At 38.1% G+C, this 15,799-nt stretch overlaps 1 protein-coding gene across 1 annotated transcript in view; it reads left to right on the top strand.

Moving 5' to 3' along the window:
• Window positions 1-15,799, top strand: part of Zir (dedicator of cytokinesis) — an 869,757-nt gene that overhangs the window by 320,477 nt on the left and 533,481 nt on the right. The window contains 1 exon segment of the mRNA XM_090382918.1: window positions 3,550-3,822. Within this exon segment, the coding sequence (XP_090239044.1) occupies window positions 3,550-3,822 (273 nt within the window).

Below are 15,799 nucleotides of genomic sequence, written 5' to 3' on the forward strand. Positions count from 1 at the left end.
ATAATAATAATAATAATAATAATAACCTACTTATTTTACTACATCTCTTTGATATATTCTGAAGACATCAGTTTTATGATCATATGCTGAAAATATATTACTGACGATATCAATATTGGTTTATTTTTTTATTTTGTTTCGTATCATCATCTTTTTAGAATACCAGTTTTTTAAACAAAGATCTAGAAAATTTTGATTTCTCTTTGATGAAATCTAATAAATACTTCAACAGTCATTTCTATATTTTTTCTAATATCATTCCTCATAAAATTTTTTCTAATATCATTCCTCATAAAAATAAAATTTTTTCTAATATCATTCCTCAATTGATGACCCTGTCTGCCATATTAGAAACAATATTTGGATCAACCATAAAATAAGAAATGAAAACAATGCTTTTCAAGTTTTGATATCATGGAAATTTTTTTAAGTTGTTATTATTATTATTATTATTATTATTAGCCATATGGTGCATGGAAGCCTGAGGCTTATGCTGCACCAGCCAAAAAGAAATTTTCTGAAATACTCTGAAAGAGAGAAAAAGGTCATCAACAAGAAAAAGAAGATTGATGATATCCAGCTCAGGACCCTAGATGTGCCAAGCCCATACTCACCAAATGTGAGCCCCTGGGGTTATATCACTATACCACAAAAAAAAAGAGGAAATGTATGCCAAAATGGTCTATACAGGGTGTCTCAAAAATATTGGTACAAACGTTTAGGGGAGGTAGGTAACATCTAAAGGAATGTGAATCGCTTAGGGACCCATAACCGGAAACGTCACGGGAAAGTAGTAGCAGAGGCACAAGAAGCAGAAAGGACACAAGACAGTAATTAGTGGCAAACATTTATTTGACACAATATTAATAATGGAGTACGAGATAGATGCATTTCATGATGTTACAACAGATGCTCAAAGATTCCACCATGAGACGCGATGCATGCGTGACACCGATGCAGCATGGATTGGCGGACACGGTCGAACACACCTGGAGTTTCTTTGACAGTAGCAGCAGTGCAAATGAGTCTCACCACGAGATCCATTTCCATCTCCACAGGCGATTCATACACGATAGATTTGAGGGCCCCTCACAGAAAGAAATCAAGGCTCGATAAATCAGGTGAGCATGGGACCAGGCAACGGGTCCACTCCGGCCAATCCATCGACGCCCAAAACGCCTGTTCAAATGGTCACGAACACACCTTCAATAATGGGTAGGCGCCCCGTCATGTTGAAACCAAATGTTGCGTCTCACATTTGCTTGATCATCGTCAAGTAATCCTGGTAGAACTTGTTCAAGAAAGATCCGATATTTAGCGGAGTTCATGCGGGATGGTAACAGGTATGAGCCGACTAAGCAGTCACTGACCATACCTGATCACACATTTATTGTGAAGCGATGTTGTGCTGCATGGGGCCGCACATCGTGCGGCCCCATGCAGCACAACATCGCTTCAGAAAAATTTTCAGAAAATTTCAGAAAAATCGTGTGGGTTGTCGTGAGCCCACACATGAGCATTGTGCTGATTGAATAAGCCTCCCCGAGTGAAATAAGCATTATCCGTGAACAAAACATAGACTGGAAAATTCAAGCCTTGAGCACTTTCTTGGAGAAACCACTGCGCAAAAGCCTCACGTGCAGGATGATCTTGGGGGGGCAGTAACTGAACCCTTTGGAGATGAAAGGGGTGTAAGGAATCGTCGTGCCAGACACACTGTACACTGCAATGAGACACTCCTAAGGCAGTGGCAACGGCACGTGTGCTGGTAGTAGGATTATTCTGGACGGCATTCAACATACTTTCTTCCATGGCGGGAGTTCGTGTCGAACGTGGTCTGCCCGCACTACTCCTGTTACCTCTTAATGACCAATAATCGCACAAATTTTGATGCACACGTGCAAACAAATGGTGGTCCGGTACATGTCTGTCTGGGAAGCGTTCTCCATAAATTTGTTGAGCGGCTCGTCCATTGCCCTCTGCTAATCCATACACTAGATGCTTGTCTGCCAGCTCACAGTTCATATATTGATGCATGCTCTTTGTGTGGTGACTACTGCTTGAAAGAGTAAACCAGAAACTTTCTCTCTTGTGAACTGATGAACAGCGCTGTCTACCGACTCACAGTGACGTTTCCGGTTATGGGTTCCTATGCGATTCACATTCCTTCACATTCCTTTAGATGTTAACTACCTCCCCTAACGTTTGTACCAATATTTTTGAGACACACTGTATATATCCTCTCTTCTGCTGTATTGTGTCGATATGTCAAAACATAAAACTTATACATGTTATCTGAAGTTGTGTGCAATATTTCACTGTTATGTTTATTTATTATTCATATGATAAAAAAGGCATGCTAATGATTAGTTAGGATGGAAATGTGAAAGTAGCAGTCATCATTTACTTTGGGCACAAGAATTATTAATAAGGTGAACAGATTAGAAAAGCAACCGGCCAACGGATGTCTTTAGCATTAGCATTAGCATTAGTAGAGGCATTTGATGCAAGAAAGCAAGCTTATGCAGCATCAGCCAAAAAAAAAAAAAAGTAACATAAATAAATAAAAATAACCACTTCCACTTCACCCCTCTGTTCGTTCGAAATACCTGTCCAGCTGAGCCTTAAACTTATTTAGGCTATCAACTTCCACGACAAGGGATGGAAGTCTGTTCCACCCACCAACCACCCGCTGGCTAAAGGCAAATTTCCGCACATCTATCCTACATCTGTCTTTCCTCAATTTGAATTTATGCCCTCTCAGGTGATTTTTCTGAGCTAGAGGAAGAATCCCATCAGCATTGAGCATGCTCAAACCATTCAAGGCTTTGTACACCTCTATCAGATCACCCCGCTGGTGCCTAGTTTCCAGACACTGTAATTTGCAAAACTTAAGCCTTTCTTCGTAAGAGAACCCCTTTGTCCCATTCACCAATCTAGTTGCCCTTCTCTGTACTCGTTCCAGCAGCTCTACATCCTTCCTGAAATGAGGCCTCCAGGCATGTATACAGTACTCTAGGTGTGGCCTGACCATTGCCTTATACAAGGGAATAATCACCTCCTTATCCCTGCTAGAAAAATTCCTATATATCATTGACAATACACCATGAGCTACTCTTGCAGCTCGTCTGCACTGCTCAGAGAACTTCATATCTGCCTGCACCACCACCACCCCCAGGTCCCTTTCATTCTCTACCACTGTCAGTGTAGTACCACAGAGTTGATACGTTGCTCTGGGGTTGCTGTTTCCCATATGTAGTACTTTACATTTGTCAATGTTAAACTTCATTTGCCACCTTTAACTAGAAAAGTGACAGTGTATCGTGTATTTGTATATTTTTACCTAGATGCAGAGCCAGTTTATTGCTGATTATTTTTTAAAATTTATTCAGGATTTCTGCTGCTTACATTAAGATTATTTATTTTTCAAAGTTAATCACACTTTATGTAAGTGGTTCAGATTTCTGCATCGTTGAGTGATAAACAAAGTAGAATAATGTTCTGATTAAACTTTCAGAAAAATATTCATCCTTTTGCTTTCAATTATAGGATCATAATTTGGATCGCTTTCTTCATTTCTGCACTATGATAGAAGAAGGTGCTATTCCTCCACGACTTGGTGAATCTAGTGTTGAACATGAACTGAAGACCAGCATTTTGGAGATTACTAATGCACATCCAGAACCTCTCATTAAATTTCTTCCACTTTTACTGGATAAACTTATTTTTCTTCTTGTGCGTCCTCCTGTGATCGCAGGCCAAATCATGAACATTGGACAAACTGCATTTGAAACTATGGCTATGATTGTTCATAGTGCAACTGTAAGTACATCATTTGTGTCTAATCATGTATCTCTTTTATTCTCATTGTTAAATAAATTCAAACAAAAAATAATAATAATAGTAAATATCAATTTTTAATCAAACTGTGATACATCTTATATTTTTCTACATCTTTGTTCTTAAAGTTTTTCCTGCACTCCATTAGATCTAATTTCTCGCTTGTTATCCATTGCTGTTTGGCTTTCCTTTGGGCCTGTCCCAAAAATTGCATTTGCAGCATCTGTCATTATCTTCTTGAACAAAGTCCACTCACATTCTTTATCTCTATCTTCTTCTTCTTCAGTTCGGTGAACCTCCAAGGTTCTTGACTGCAAGCACAATCTTCTTCCATTCCTTTCTATCCTTCACTCGATCTGTTCATCTGTTATTCCAAGTTCCTCTGGGTCCTGCCGCACGTTGTTCTTCCATTGTTGACTCGGGCATCCTCTTGGTCTTTTATCTGTAGGTATATTTAGTATTTATCTGTAGGTATATATAGTATTAGAATTTAGGTATATTTATCTGTAGGCTTGTTTGGTTGCACTGGAATCTTCTATTCTTTCAATATGTCCTAATTATCTAAGTCACATCACCTTCATTTCGTAAACAATCAGTGGTTATTTATAATTTCTGTAGAGTTCTGTATTATGTCTCCTTCTCCATTCTTCCGTTTGGTTGTCTTTGATGGGTCCAAATATCTTTTTAAGTATTTTGTTTTCAAATCGTTGTAACATATTGTTATCATAGATAGTTGTGTTCCTGGTTTCTGCTCCTTATAGCACTATGGGTCTAATGTAAGTTTTATATAAGTCTATTTTAAGTCTGTGTGATAAAATTTTAGATGACAGAAGCCTTAACTTCTATGCCGGTATTATTTTTGTTATTTATCGTTGAGCCTAGGTATTTGAATGAGGTTACATTTTTAAAGTTCAAATTATCAATTATAAAAGTTATGTCTTTGTTGTTATTACTTCTTGCAACTTTTAAATATTCAGTTTTTTCGTGGTTAATTTGGAGTCCAATTTTTCCAGCAGTTGTTTTTATTTTTTAAACATATTTTTTTACATTTTCGGAATTGTCGCTAACTTTATCTATGTCATCTGCAAATCCTAGTATCACTGTTCTATCTGTATCCTCTTTGTTTATTTCCCTGATAGATTTCTCTAAAGCAAGATTAAAAAGGATTGGTGGAATGGCATCACCCTGTCATTAACCTGTTGTGATACTGAATGCTTCTGATTTGGTTCCATTAGAAAGAATAATACCCCTACTACCATCCATGGACATATTTATCAGATTTATCAATTTTTATGGAATACCAAAATCTTTTAGAATATTCCATAAGCTTTCTCTATGGATACAATCATAGAATTTTTTAAAATCGATAAAAAGGTTATGTACTGGTTGATGGTATTCCCATTTCTTTTCCAAAATTTGTCTTAAAATAAAGATTTGGTCTATAGTAGATCTATTCCTTTGGAATGCTGCTTGGTATTCACCTATGTTGTCTTCAGCAAATGGGGTAACTCTTTTTAGTAGGATGTTTTAGTTAAGAGTTTTTCCCCTCCATTTTTAATTAATTCAGAGGCAATTCCATCCAGGCCTGGAGCTTTATTATTTTTTAACAGTTCATTGTTTTCTTATATTTCTTCCAAAGTAGGTATAAGGGATCTCTACCTAGTAGATCGAAAATGGATCAGTTGTTTAATGCCTTGATCATAGAAGTCCACACTTTTTGCCTGAAACGACGATTCAACTTCATTGATGACTTCCTGAGACGAATCAAAGTGGTGTCCGTGCAACGGTTTCTTCATTTCTCAAAACAAGAAGTCTGACGGTGCTAGGTCAGAAAAAAGGTCTGAACATCCGCATTACACAAATCCAGCAGTTGGCGAGAACGTTGCATTCTACACTGCTTCTGCAAAGGCATCAGCAATCTTGGAACCCATCGTGTGGAGACCTCAGACATGTGCAGATGGTCATGTAAAATGCTGATGTCAGACCCATAACTAGTTCCCACTGCATTTGCAATGAAATGAATTGTCACACATCTGTCACTCAGCACCAGCTGCTCAACTTTTGCAACGGTCTCACTGTCTGTGGATGGTGATGGCCTTCCTTCTCTTGGCCCATCAAAGACACTTGTACGAACCACACTATAACTCCTGTTTCCAATTTTTTAAAGTGTCATAGAATGGAGAATTCTGCTCATACATAGCTTTCATGTCTTCATCAATTTCCTGAGCTTTCTTGCAATGCAAATACAGGAACTTGATCACTGCTAGATACCCCACTCTGTCAACTGTAGCGTCCTTCCTCAGATTCCGGGTTCCACCTCTGGTGTACGATCACCTATGGGAATGAAATTTCATATGTTAGTTATTCAATATGTACACAACTTATATTAAAAATGGCATCTTCCTACTGATGTTTTATCTAGGTCAGAATACAAACTTTTTGATACCCTCTCATAGTTTACGTGGCAAAAATAGAATACAGAAATGATGTATTAGATAGCATTCAAACAAATAATTACAATAACACATTACAAGTATTCACTGATACATTACAGAAGATCATGTATTAGTAATATTATTTCATCTAGATATCTGACATCTTATCTCAGCTTAGTCATCTCTATTATGTTCCTCTCTTTATCAAAGCTCTTGCTCAAAATGATATGCTGCAAGATGGAAAATGAAATGAATTCCTAATTGTTATGTTAGGTAAACTATGAATATTTTCTATAATAAAAATCTGGAACTGAACCGGGGTATGTTTGCCCGATGGGAGGTTACTAACCAGGTGACAGTTGTTAAGGGCTATAAAGGGAAGTTCCATGTGGGAACTGGCGACTTTAATGTGAACACAAACTGAGGATTTGGTTGCAAAATATGAGACCATGCTGGAAAATGTCAAAAGATAGGCATTTTGTTATGCAGAAATATGTTGGCATTTCTGCCCAGTGATGACAGGAGGGTTTATGTAATGAGAACCTGTCAATTAAGCTTTATGGGGAAGGGGATTTTTCTCAGCACAAACTGCTTGCAGTTAGTAGAAGAAATTTGTTTAGTAGCAATGGTTATTTGTTATTTGGTTTTTAAGAGCATTAGCAACTAAGGCCATATTGCTCCGGGATATGCGGTGGTCAATCCCTGACCTTTCCGCATCCTCCGTATTTGGTGGTGACGGGCTCGAACCCCGGTCTAATCAAGAAGTGTGTGCTACGCACTGCTGCTCCTTCCCACCTGGCTACGGAGGCACCTGTAGCAATGGAATAGAGAAAGTGTAAGGGTCTTTACTAATGTTATTGATGGAGCCATTAGGGTTCAGGGAAATTTCCAAATTTGGTGGGAGTGAGAAGATATAGGTTATTGGCAGTCACCAAGATTTTTGCACAAAATTCAGTTTTCTTGTTTCAAAAAGAAATATTGCAGGTCTGAAAATAATAGGAATAGCTTAGAGCCTTACTGCAGGAGTGATAGTTGGGACTAACTGTAACAATGGGACCATTGGCAAAATAATGGGAAATTACTCAAGAATTGTTCAAAATATGAACTAGAACTATAACTAATCAAATATCCATTTGGAAATTTCCTATTTCAGATAACTATGTAGAATGTCTTATGGACACAAAAAATATGAAAAGATAGTTGTACACGTTTTTCACTCATTCTAGAAGTATAGTTGGTGAATTTGAAATACCGTTTGAATCAGCAAATATGACATCATAGGATACAAGAAATATGGTACCATTTTGATATACTAGATAGAGAATTTGAATATAGTAAATACATTGTTTATAGAAAAGGTAGACACGACAAAAGAGGTTGTGCTTCTGATCAGAAAGATTGAATGGATGCTGACGTTTCAGGAAATACATGACGGTGATGATTCTTTCAATGGACAGAGCTAGAAGAGATGAATAAAAAAATAGCAAAGTTAGTTTAGTGAGTTGGTAGCTGAACAATGAAATGGTTGTTTTCTTAGTAAATTTTGACAAATTGGCTACCCAAGCCATAATCTGCCATTCCTATGCTATCCTAGATCATATGGTTTGGTTTTTTTTTTATATCTGTTAGCTATGTTTACATGCAATTTACAGGATTTTAGGCTTATAAACCTGGAATAATTCACAGTTGGAAAATGCTACTCCTTTTGCCAGAGATTGACTGATTGAAAAATACTTTAAGAATTCCCCCAGAATTCCTCAACTTTACCAAGACCTCTCAAAACAGTTGGTGGAGATATGGTTGTTGTATGGTTTTATGCACATCAGCAACTTAGGCCATATTGCACTGTATATAATATGTTCTGCATGAATTGCATATGATCTGCATGGTTGATTTGCTGTTTGCTGTACGATAAACCAGAGTTTCTGTGAAAAAACTATGCGCCCCTCGCTTGAGACAAATTAGCTAACTACGTTGTGAAAGGACCCATAAAAATTCTTCACGTCATTGATGGGGTTTGAACTCTGGTCTCTTCCACCCGGTGTGCATAGGATGGTGATTGTACCAACTTGTACTACCCAGAAGGACTGTGATATAGTAATGTCATGTGAAATGAGGATATATGAAATGATTCTGACCTGCTTATACACAGGTGTATAAGTAAGAAAACTGCAGATGCAAATTCAGAACAGTGCTCATGGACTGTTCTGAATTTGCATATGGTAATGTCATGTGAAATGAGGATATATGAAATGATTCTGACCTGCTTATACACAGGTGTATAAGTAAGAACACTGCAGATGCATCATTCAGAACAGTGCTCATGGACTGCATGCTTTTTCCTGCATGCAGGAAAAAGCATGCAGCCGAAACTGAATGTCTGTTTGATAGGGAGTATACGAGTTTGTCATTACCTAATCTGCTCCCTTTTGAATAGTGTTGGTGTTTGAGAGTTCTGGTGCATCATTCCTGTTGTTGGAACAATAGTTCATGGTAGGACAGACTCTGATTTGTACAGAGTAAGAAACTGTTTATAAGAAAATTAATGTGCCAAGAGCAAAAGAAAAAGGTGAAGTTAAAATATTGAAATGAAAACTACAAATGTATAAGGTTTTGATCTTAGTTTTTACTAATAGAGTCTAAAATTTGTATGTTTTTCTGATGTTTTCTCCTCTGCTTCTTCAGTGATTGTAATTCTGCTATTGCTGCATCACAAAAACACCAAAGGACCAAACTGGCAAACTCTGTCAGTTTTTTTAATTCACAGTTAGGTCTTGAGCATTCTTCAAGAATAAGGAGGAGGGTTTTTATGCATAAGCAAAAGAACCCTCAATTTTTTAAATAATTTTTAGAACAAGCAATTTTTTAAATAACGGCTCACCTGATATTCATGAAATTTCTTATGTAGTGCACTGAGGCATTCATTGAAAACTAGCCTCCAGGAGAGTGTGCCCGAAACAGAGCCATAATGGTGATTTGGGAAATCTCTTGGTAGTTCAGTCTAACTTGATCTGAATAACAGAAAATCTGTTATAAAATTAGCTTTGCATGTGCATTAGGTTCTGATGCTGATTCACCTCACACTCAGCCACCAAATAGTATCGAAGGTGCTTTGACAATCAGTGAAGAATTCTGAGTTTGGATTGATTCAGTGATGAAGTCTTTGATCTTCCCAAGGGAATTGACCATACCATGACCTTTTGCAAAGCCATATTGATTAATTGTGTTGATATTTCATTATCTTACTTTTCCATGATTCTAGCAGTGAGAAACCTTACAGTGATCTTCTTCGGTAACAGCTGATGGGCAACAAGGTGGTAAAGGTCTGGATGGGGAGGAGACTTGTCTGGGCTTTAAGGCTTTAAGATTTGCAGTTTTTTGACAGTCAGGGAACTTCTTTGAGGTGTGCATTATATAGGTTAACATAATTCTGAGTATTTCATGATCCTTTCAACCACCTGCTGGAAGGAAAATGATGTCTGTTTTGTCATTAAACAGAAGTAATGTATGTGAGTTATCAACACTGCTGCATCACTGAGCATTGATTTGCATTATGCAGAGGGGCAAGGAATAGGGGTGCAACTTTTGAGAACTGAATAGAATTTGATAACTTGCATGGTGAGAGTGTCAAAAAAGGTGACCATGGTAGAAGTGCCAATGAGGTATATAAGGCTCAGAGAAGTGATAGTGATTGAATGAAGGTGAAAGTTTCACTGTTATAAAGAATTCCATAATGGGACCATAAATTAAAATTACTGGAGAAGAGGTTTAGACTGGTTGTTGGAAGTTTTCTTTTAGCCAGAGACTTGTTGATAACTTCCTTGCACTCTTTGTCTAATATAAATACTCCACTTTCAATACTTTTGCTCAGGAGTAAAGTTATTCACTACATCTTGTCACAGATCAATATTCATTGCAGAAAGTTAGTCACTATTCACTGACTTACTGACTGGTACAAATGATCTGTAGATAGGACAACATACTGCTCCTTCTGAAATATTGACATCATTGGCACTCATCTCATTATTATACTTTCTTTTAAAGGCAAATGGCTGTGATTAATATCACTTGGTGATTGTATCATAGCCCTCAGAAAGCCTGTGCCAATCACTCTTGCTGGTACAATTTATATACAAATTTTGCATAGGCTTTCAATGTGTATTACCATCATAAATTTGATGGTACTATCCTTTTCGTATTTACATTGACTAGGCCCAAAACTGTCCTGTTTATTTCTACTACAGAGATGCTGGGAGCATGATGGTGTGGCAAGAATGAAGAGTGGAATTTCTGCTACGTGCCATGAAAGATTTCATTATACTGGTGTCAGCCTCTTAAAAAAAAAAAAATATATATATATATATATACAAAGTCCAGGTTGACCCAGTTTATACTTTTTTTTATTTTTAATTTATTTTTTTCTTTTATTTTAATCTTCTGAAAACACATGAATAGAAATATACTTTCCTGGTCCCATTGTTTCTTTTGGGTTGATTTATGTAAAATAGTGCTTCAAAGAATGGCAGTTATTTTCAGTGAAAGAAAAAAAATTACTTTCACATTAAGAATCTGCAGGTAAAAGAGCCTGAGTGAAAGCGATCACGGTGTACTAATGTGGAATTAAATTAAAGACATTACTGTCAAGGGTAAAGGGAAATACTTTTGTAAAGGTGACTAGAGTGGTCTCAGATAGTGTTTAAATTCTATACAGTGGGACCAATTGATGATGTTCCCAACAACAAATTCTAAATGAAAAGCATTCAGGGAAGTAATCATAGAAGCTGTTAGGCTTTTCATACCAACAAGGATGTACTGTTCGAGGCTTAGACCTAAATGGATGTCAGATGGACTATTGAGACACGTGGCAGAGAAGTAAAGTGCATGGGATGGATATAAATTATCTGGTGATAGAGTAACCCATGGTATATATAAATTAGCATTAGCACAGGCACATGATGCAAGAAAGCAAACTTATATAGCATCAGTCAAAAAAACAGAAAAACCCTTATTTCACCCATCCCGTTGCTCCAAATTTTTGTCAAGTTCTGCCTTTAATCTATATAAGCTATCAACTTCTACAACAACAACAGATGGAAGTTTGTTCCAGCAATCAACCACCCGCTGGCTAAAGGCAAACTTCCGCACATCTATGCTACAACCGTATTTTCTCAATTTGAATTTATGCCCTCTCAGGCGATTATTCTGAACAAGAGTAAAAATTCCATCCACATTGAGCATGCTCAAACCATTCAAGGCTTTATACACCTCAATCAGATCACCACGCAGGTGCCTAGTCTCCAGACACTGTAATTTTCAAAATTTAAGCCTTTCTTCATAAGAGCAACCCTTTGTTCCATTCACTAATCTTGTTGCCCTTCTCTGTACTCGTTCCAGCATCTCTACATCCTTCTTAAAATGAGGCCTCCAGATCTGTATACAGTACTCAAGGTGTGGCCTGACCATTGCCTTATATAAGGGAATAATCATCTCCTTATCCTTGCTAGAAATATTCCTGTATATCATTGACAAGACACCATGAGCTACTCTTGCAGACCGTCTGAACTGATCAGAAAACTTCATATCTGCCTGCACAATAACCTTTTTCACAATAACCCCAGGTCCTTTTTTTCTATACCACTCTTAGTGTGGTACCAGAGAGTTGATACATTACTCTGCGATTACTGCTTCCCATAAATAGTACTTTACATTTGTCAATGATAAACTTCATTTGCCATCTCTCAGCCCATCTACTCAACTTTTCTAGATCCTGTTGCAGCAGTGTACTGTCATTAACAACCCTGCCAACCTTTCTATCATCTGCAAACTTGAATATTAAGCCTGATATACCATCATCAGTATCATTTATAAATACAGAAAACAACAATAGACCCAACACTGAACCCTGAGGGACTCCACTAATAACATTAGTCCACGAAGAGCAGTGTCCATTGATTACCACTCTGTCTTCTCCCACTCAACCATCCCTTTATCCATAGCAGCAATTTGCCTCCAATGCCACACTGCTCCAATTTGTGCAGCAGTCTTCCATGTGCAACAGTATCAAAGTTATTCTTTGTATCCAGTTCCTTTGTGACTACATCATAGTATCCAATCAAATTGGTCAGACAAGACTTCCCCTTAACAAATCCATGCTGTGTCTGAGCTATAACTGAAGTCTTGTCTAGATGATCCTGCAATGCTTCTTTAACCAGTGCCTCCATTAATTTCCCTGGAAAAGAAGTTAAACTAAGGTCTGTAAATACCTGTGTCTCCCTTTGATCCTCCTTTGTGGATTGGGGTCGCATTTGCACATCTCCAGTCCATGGGTACCTCCCCCTGAGTCCAGGGAAGCTCTCATAATTATGACTAAGGGTTTGCTTACTTCCTTTGCCACCTCCTTTAATATAACTGGATAGATTCCATCCACCTCAGGTGCCTTTCTTATGTTTATCTTCAACAATTTCCCCTCCACTTTACTGTCTGTTATTACAAGATTATCTATCTTACTGCCAGAGTTGAATACACCTCTGGCATTCCCCTCCCTGAATAACTAACTCCTGATGTGAATATCGATGCAAAATATTCATTTAGTTTGTTAGCTACCTGAGCAGGATCATCAACAGTTGAACCATCGATATCAAGTGGATCTATCTGATTCATCCTCTTCCTTCTAGAGTTTACATAAGTAAAGAACTCTTTGGTGTTTTTCTTTGCATCCTTTGCCAACGATTTCTCATAATTTGCCTTCGCCTGCCTAACCTCCTTTGTAACTTGGTTAGGGACCAGCTTATATCTATCATAGGCTTCTGTGTCACATGTTAATTTATATGTATCCCATGCATTTTTCTTCTCTGTCACATGTCTAATTAGTACATCTGACATCCATTGGGCACCTCCGTAGCCAGGTGGGAAGGAGCAGCAGTGTGTACCACACGCTTCTTGATTAGACCAGGGTTCGAGCCCGTCACCACCAAATACGGAGGATGCGGAAAGTTCAGGGTATGACCACTGCATATCCCGGAGCAATATGGCTTTAGTTGCTAATGCTCCTAAAAACCAAATAAACAACAAACAACAACAACAAACTGACATCCATTTAGGCCTAAATCTTGAACAATATTTCTTTGTTGGTATGAAAAGCCTAGTAGCTTTGAAGATCAATTCTTTGAATGCTTCGCATTTTGAATTTGCTGTTGGTAACATCATCAGTTGGCCCCACTGCATAGAATTTAAATACTGTCTCAGACCACCGTAGTCACCTTTATGCTGCCTCCGTAGCCAGGTGGGCAGGAGCAGCAGTGCGTAGTGCACGCTTCTTGATTAGTCCGGGGTTCGAGCCCGTGACCACCAAATACGGAGGATGCGGAAAGGTCAGGGAATGACCACCACATACCCCCGGAGCAATATGGCCTTAGTTGCTAATGCTCCTAAAAATCCAAAATGACAAACAACAATAACAATCACCTTTATGAAAGCAAAAACCCTTCCCTTTACCCTTGATGTTAGTTAACTCTTTGAGTAAATCCCACTTCAGCACACTGTGATCACTGCCATCTACTGGTTCCTTTATCTGCAGATTCTTGCTGCATGAAGAATCACTACTGATAATCAGATCAAGTTCGGGAGGCACCTCTAGTTGCTTCCCGAACATGCTGCTGTAGGAAAAAATCATAAAAGCCTTGTTAGTGTTTGAGTGACCAATCCACAAATTCCAGTCAATCTCTGGGATATTAAAATCCCCCATTATAAGACACCTTGATTTACTGGCCCACGCTATTTCTCTGCACAATTGCTCATTATACTCATCAGATTCATTTGGCCTATAACATACACCTACTTTCATTTTTCCTTTCCCAGTGCTTATGTAACACCAAAAAGACTCAACATTGCATTGTCCACCAACATTAATTGGATGCACTTCCTTATATTTTATGTGTTTCTTAACTAACAGCATAACCCCCTCCTCCCTTTCTGTCCTGTCTAAGTTTTCTGTAGACATTGTACTCCCCAAATTCCCTTTCTGCACTGCTTATGTCTGTGTGATATCCCAACAATATCTGTCTTTGATGTCTTGACTAGCACTTCAAGCTCATCGAATTTATTAACTATACTCCTAGCATTGGTGTACATGCAAGTATACATGCATCTGTTTCTACTCTTAGCTACCCTAACATAGCCCGTGTATTTACTTGTTCCACTAGGCACCTCCGTAGCCAGGTGGGAAGGAGCAGCAGTGTTCCTCGAACCCCTGTCTAATCAAGAAGCACACGCTTCTTGATTAGACAGGGGTTCGAGCCCGTCACCACCAAATACGGAGGATGCGGAAAGGTCAGGGAATGACCACGGCATATCCCGGAGCAATATGGCCTTAGTTACTAATACTCCTAAAAACCAAATAACAAACAAACTTGTTCCACTATGACACCAGACCTATCGTGTCTGGGCAAAATTGCAGACACTTTCAAAATTCAACCCTAACTCAAGGCTTTTTTTCAACATTGACTTCTATTTGTTAATTCTGCCTGTCTCCTATTCTTAATATCATTAGTGCCAACGTGTACAGCAGTATCACCTTTTGTGCCCTTAAAAGATGATATCTGCTCTACAACCTCATCAACCTTTGCCCCTGGCAGACATACGCTGGTCCTGTTCCATCTATCCTTTTTGCATAATATTTTCCCTGTTTCCCTCACAATAGTGTCACGTACAACAACTAGTTCCTTTGGACCAGCGTATTCTGTCTTGGGGTTTGCCGTTGTGTTGCTTGATTTTCAAGTGCAAACTCTGGCATTGATGTGGGTAGCTGAGAGCTTGATGGGCCCTCAATTTAAATCCTTCAAGGGCATCCACCCTGTCATTCAAGCTCTCATATAAGCCCATAACAATGCTAACCTGGTGCCTGATTTCCTCACACTCCTTACATCGCACGCACACACACAAAGACGTTCCTCTTGGCAATATCATGTCCGGTTCCTGATTACTCCACAAACATCAAACAAGCAGTGCATTTCAATAGACTGTGATTCAGAGGACAACTGCCCCCTTCAGTTCTCCCCTGAGCCACAGCACTCCCATTAATTTGAGCCTTTTGCTTTGCTGCTCCGGTCTGAGTCATGATTTCTATTCAAGTTCAATAAAATTTCAATACAAAATATAACCCTAAACTTCTATACGTTCTTCTATTACGTTATATATATATGTGTATTTTATTATCGAATGTTATCTCAGAGTTACGTTATATGACTTTCTTATCCCATGTCAACTTATATATATTAATTTATGATGTTACGTTTGTAAAAACTAGATCACTATATTTATTAGTTAAAGTACAATTCAATTGACAATGAAATTGAATAAGATTAATAAATTTTACTTATTAATTAATACTACTATACTCACTATCTAGTGTTCCGTTAAACCTTATGCTATCTAGTTTTCCGTTAAACCTTATGCTATCTAGTTTTCCATTAGACCTTATGCTATCTAGTTCAGTGTACATATGGCAATGGCGGTAAGTTACGAAT

This window comes from Mastigoproctus giganteus, chromosome 10, assembly GCF_048544385.1.
Source record: "Mastigoproctus giganteus isolate SK-2022 chromosome 10, ASM4854438v1, whole genome shotgun sequence".
Taxonomy (NCBI): domain Eukaryota; kingdom Metazoa; phylum Arthropoda; class Arachnida; order Uropygi; family Thelyphonidae; genus Mastigoproctus; species Mastigoproctus giganteus.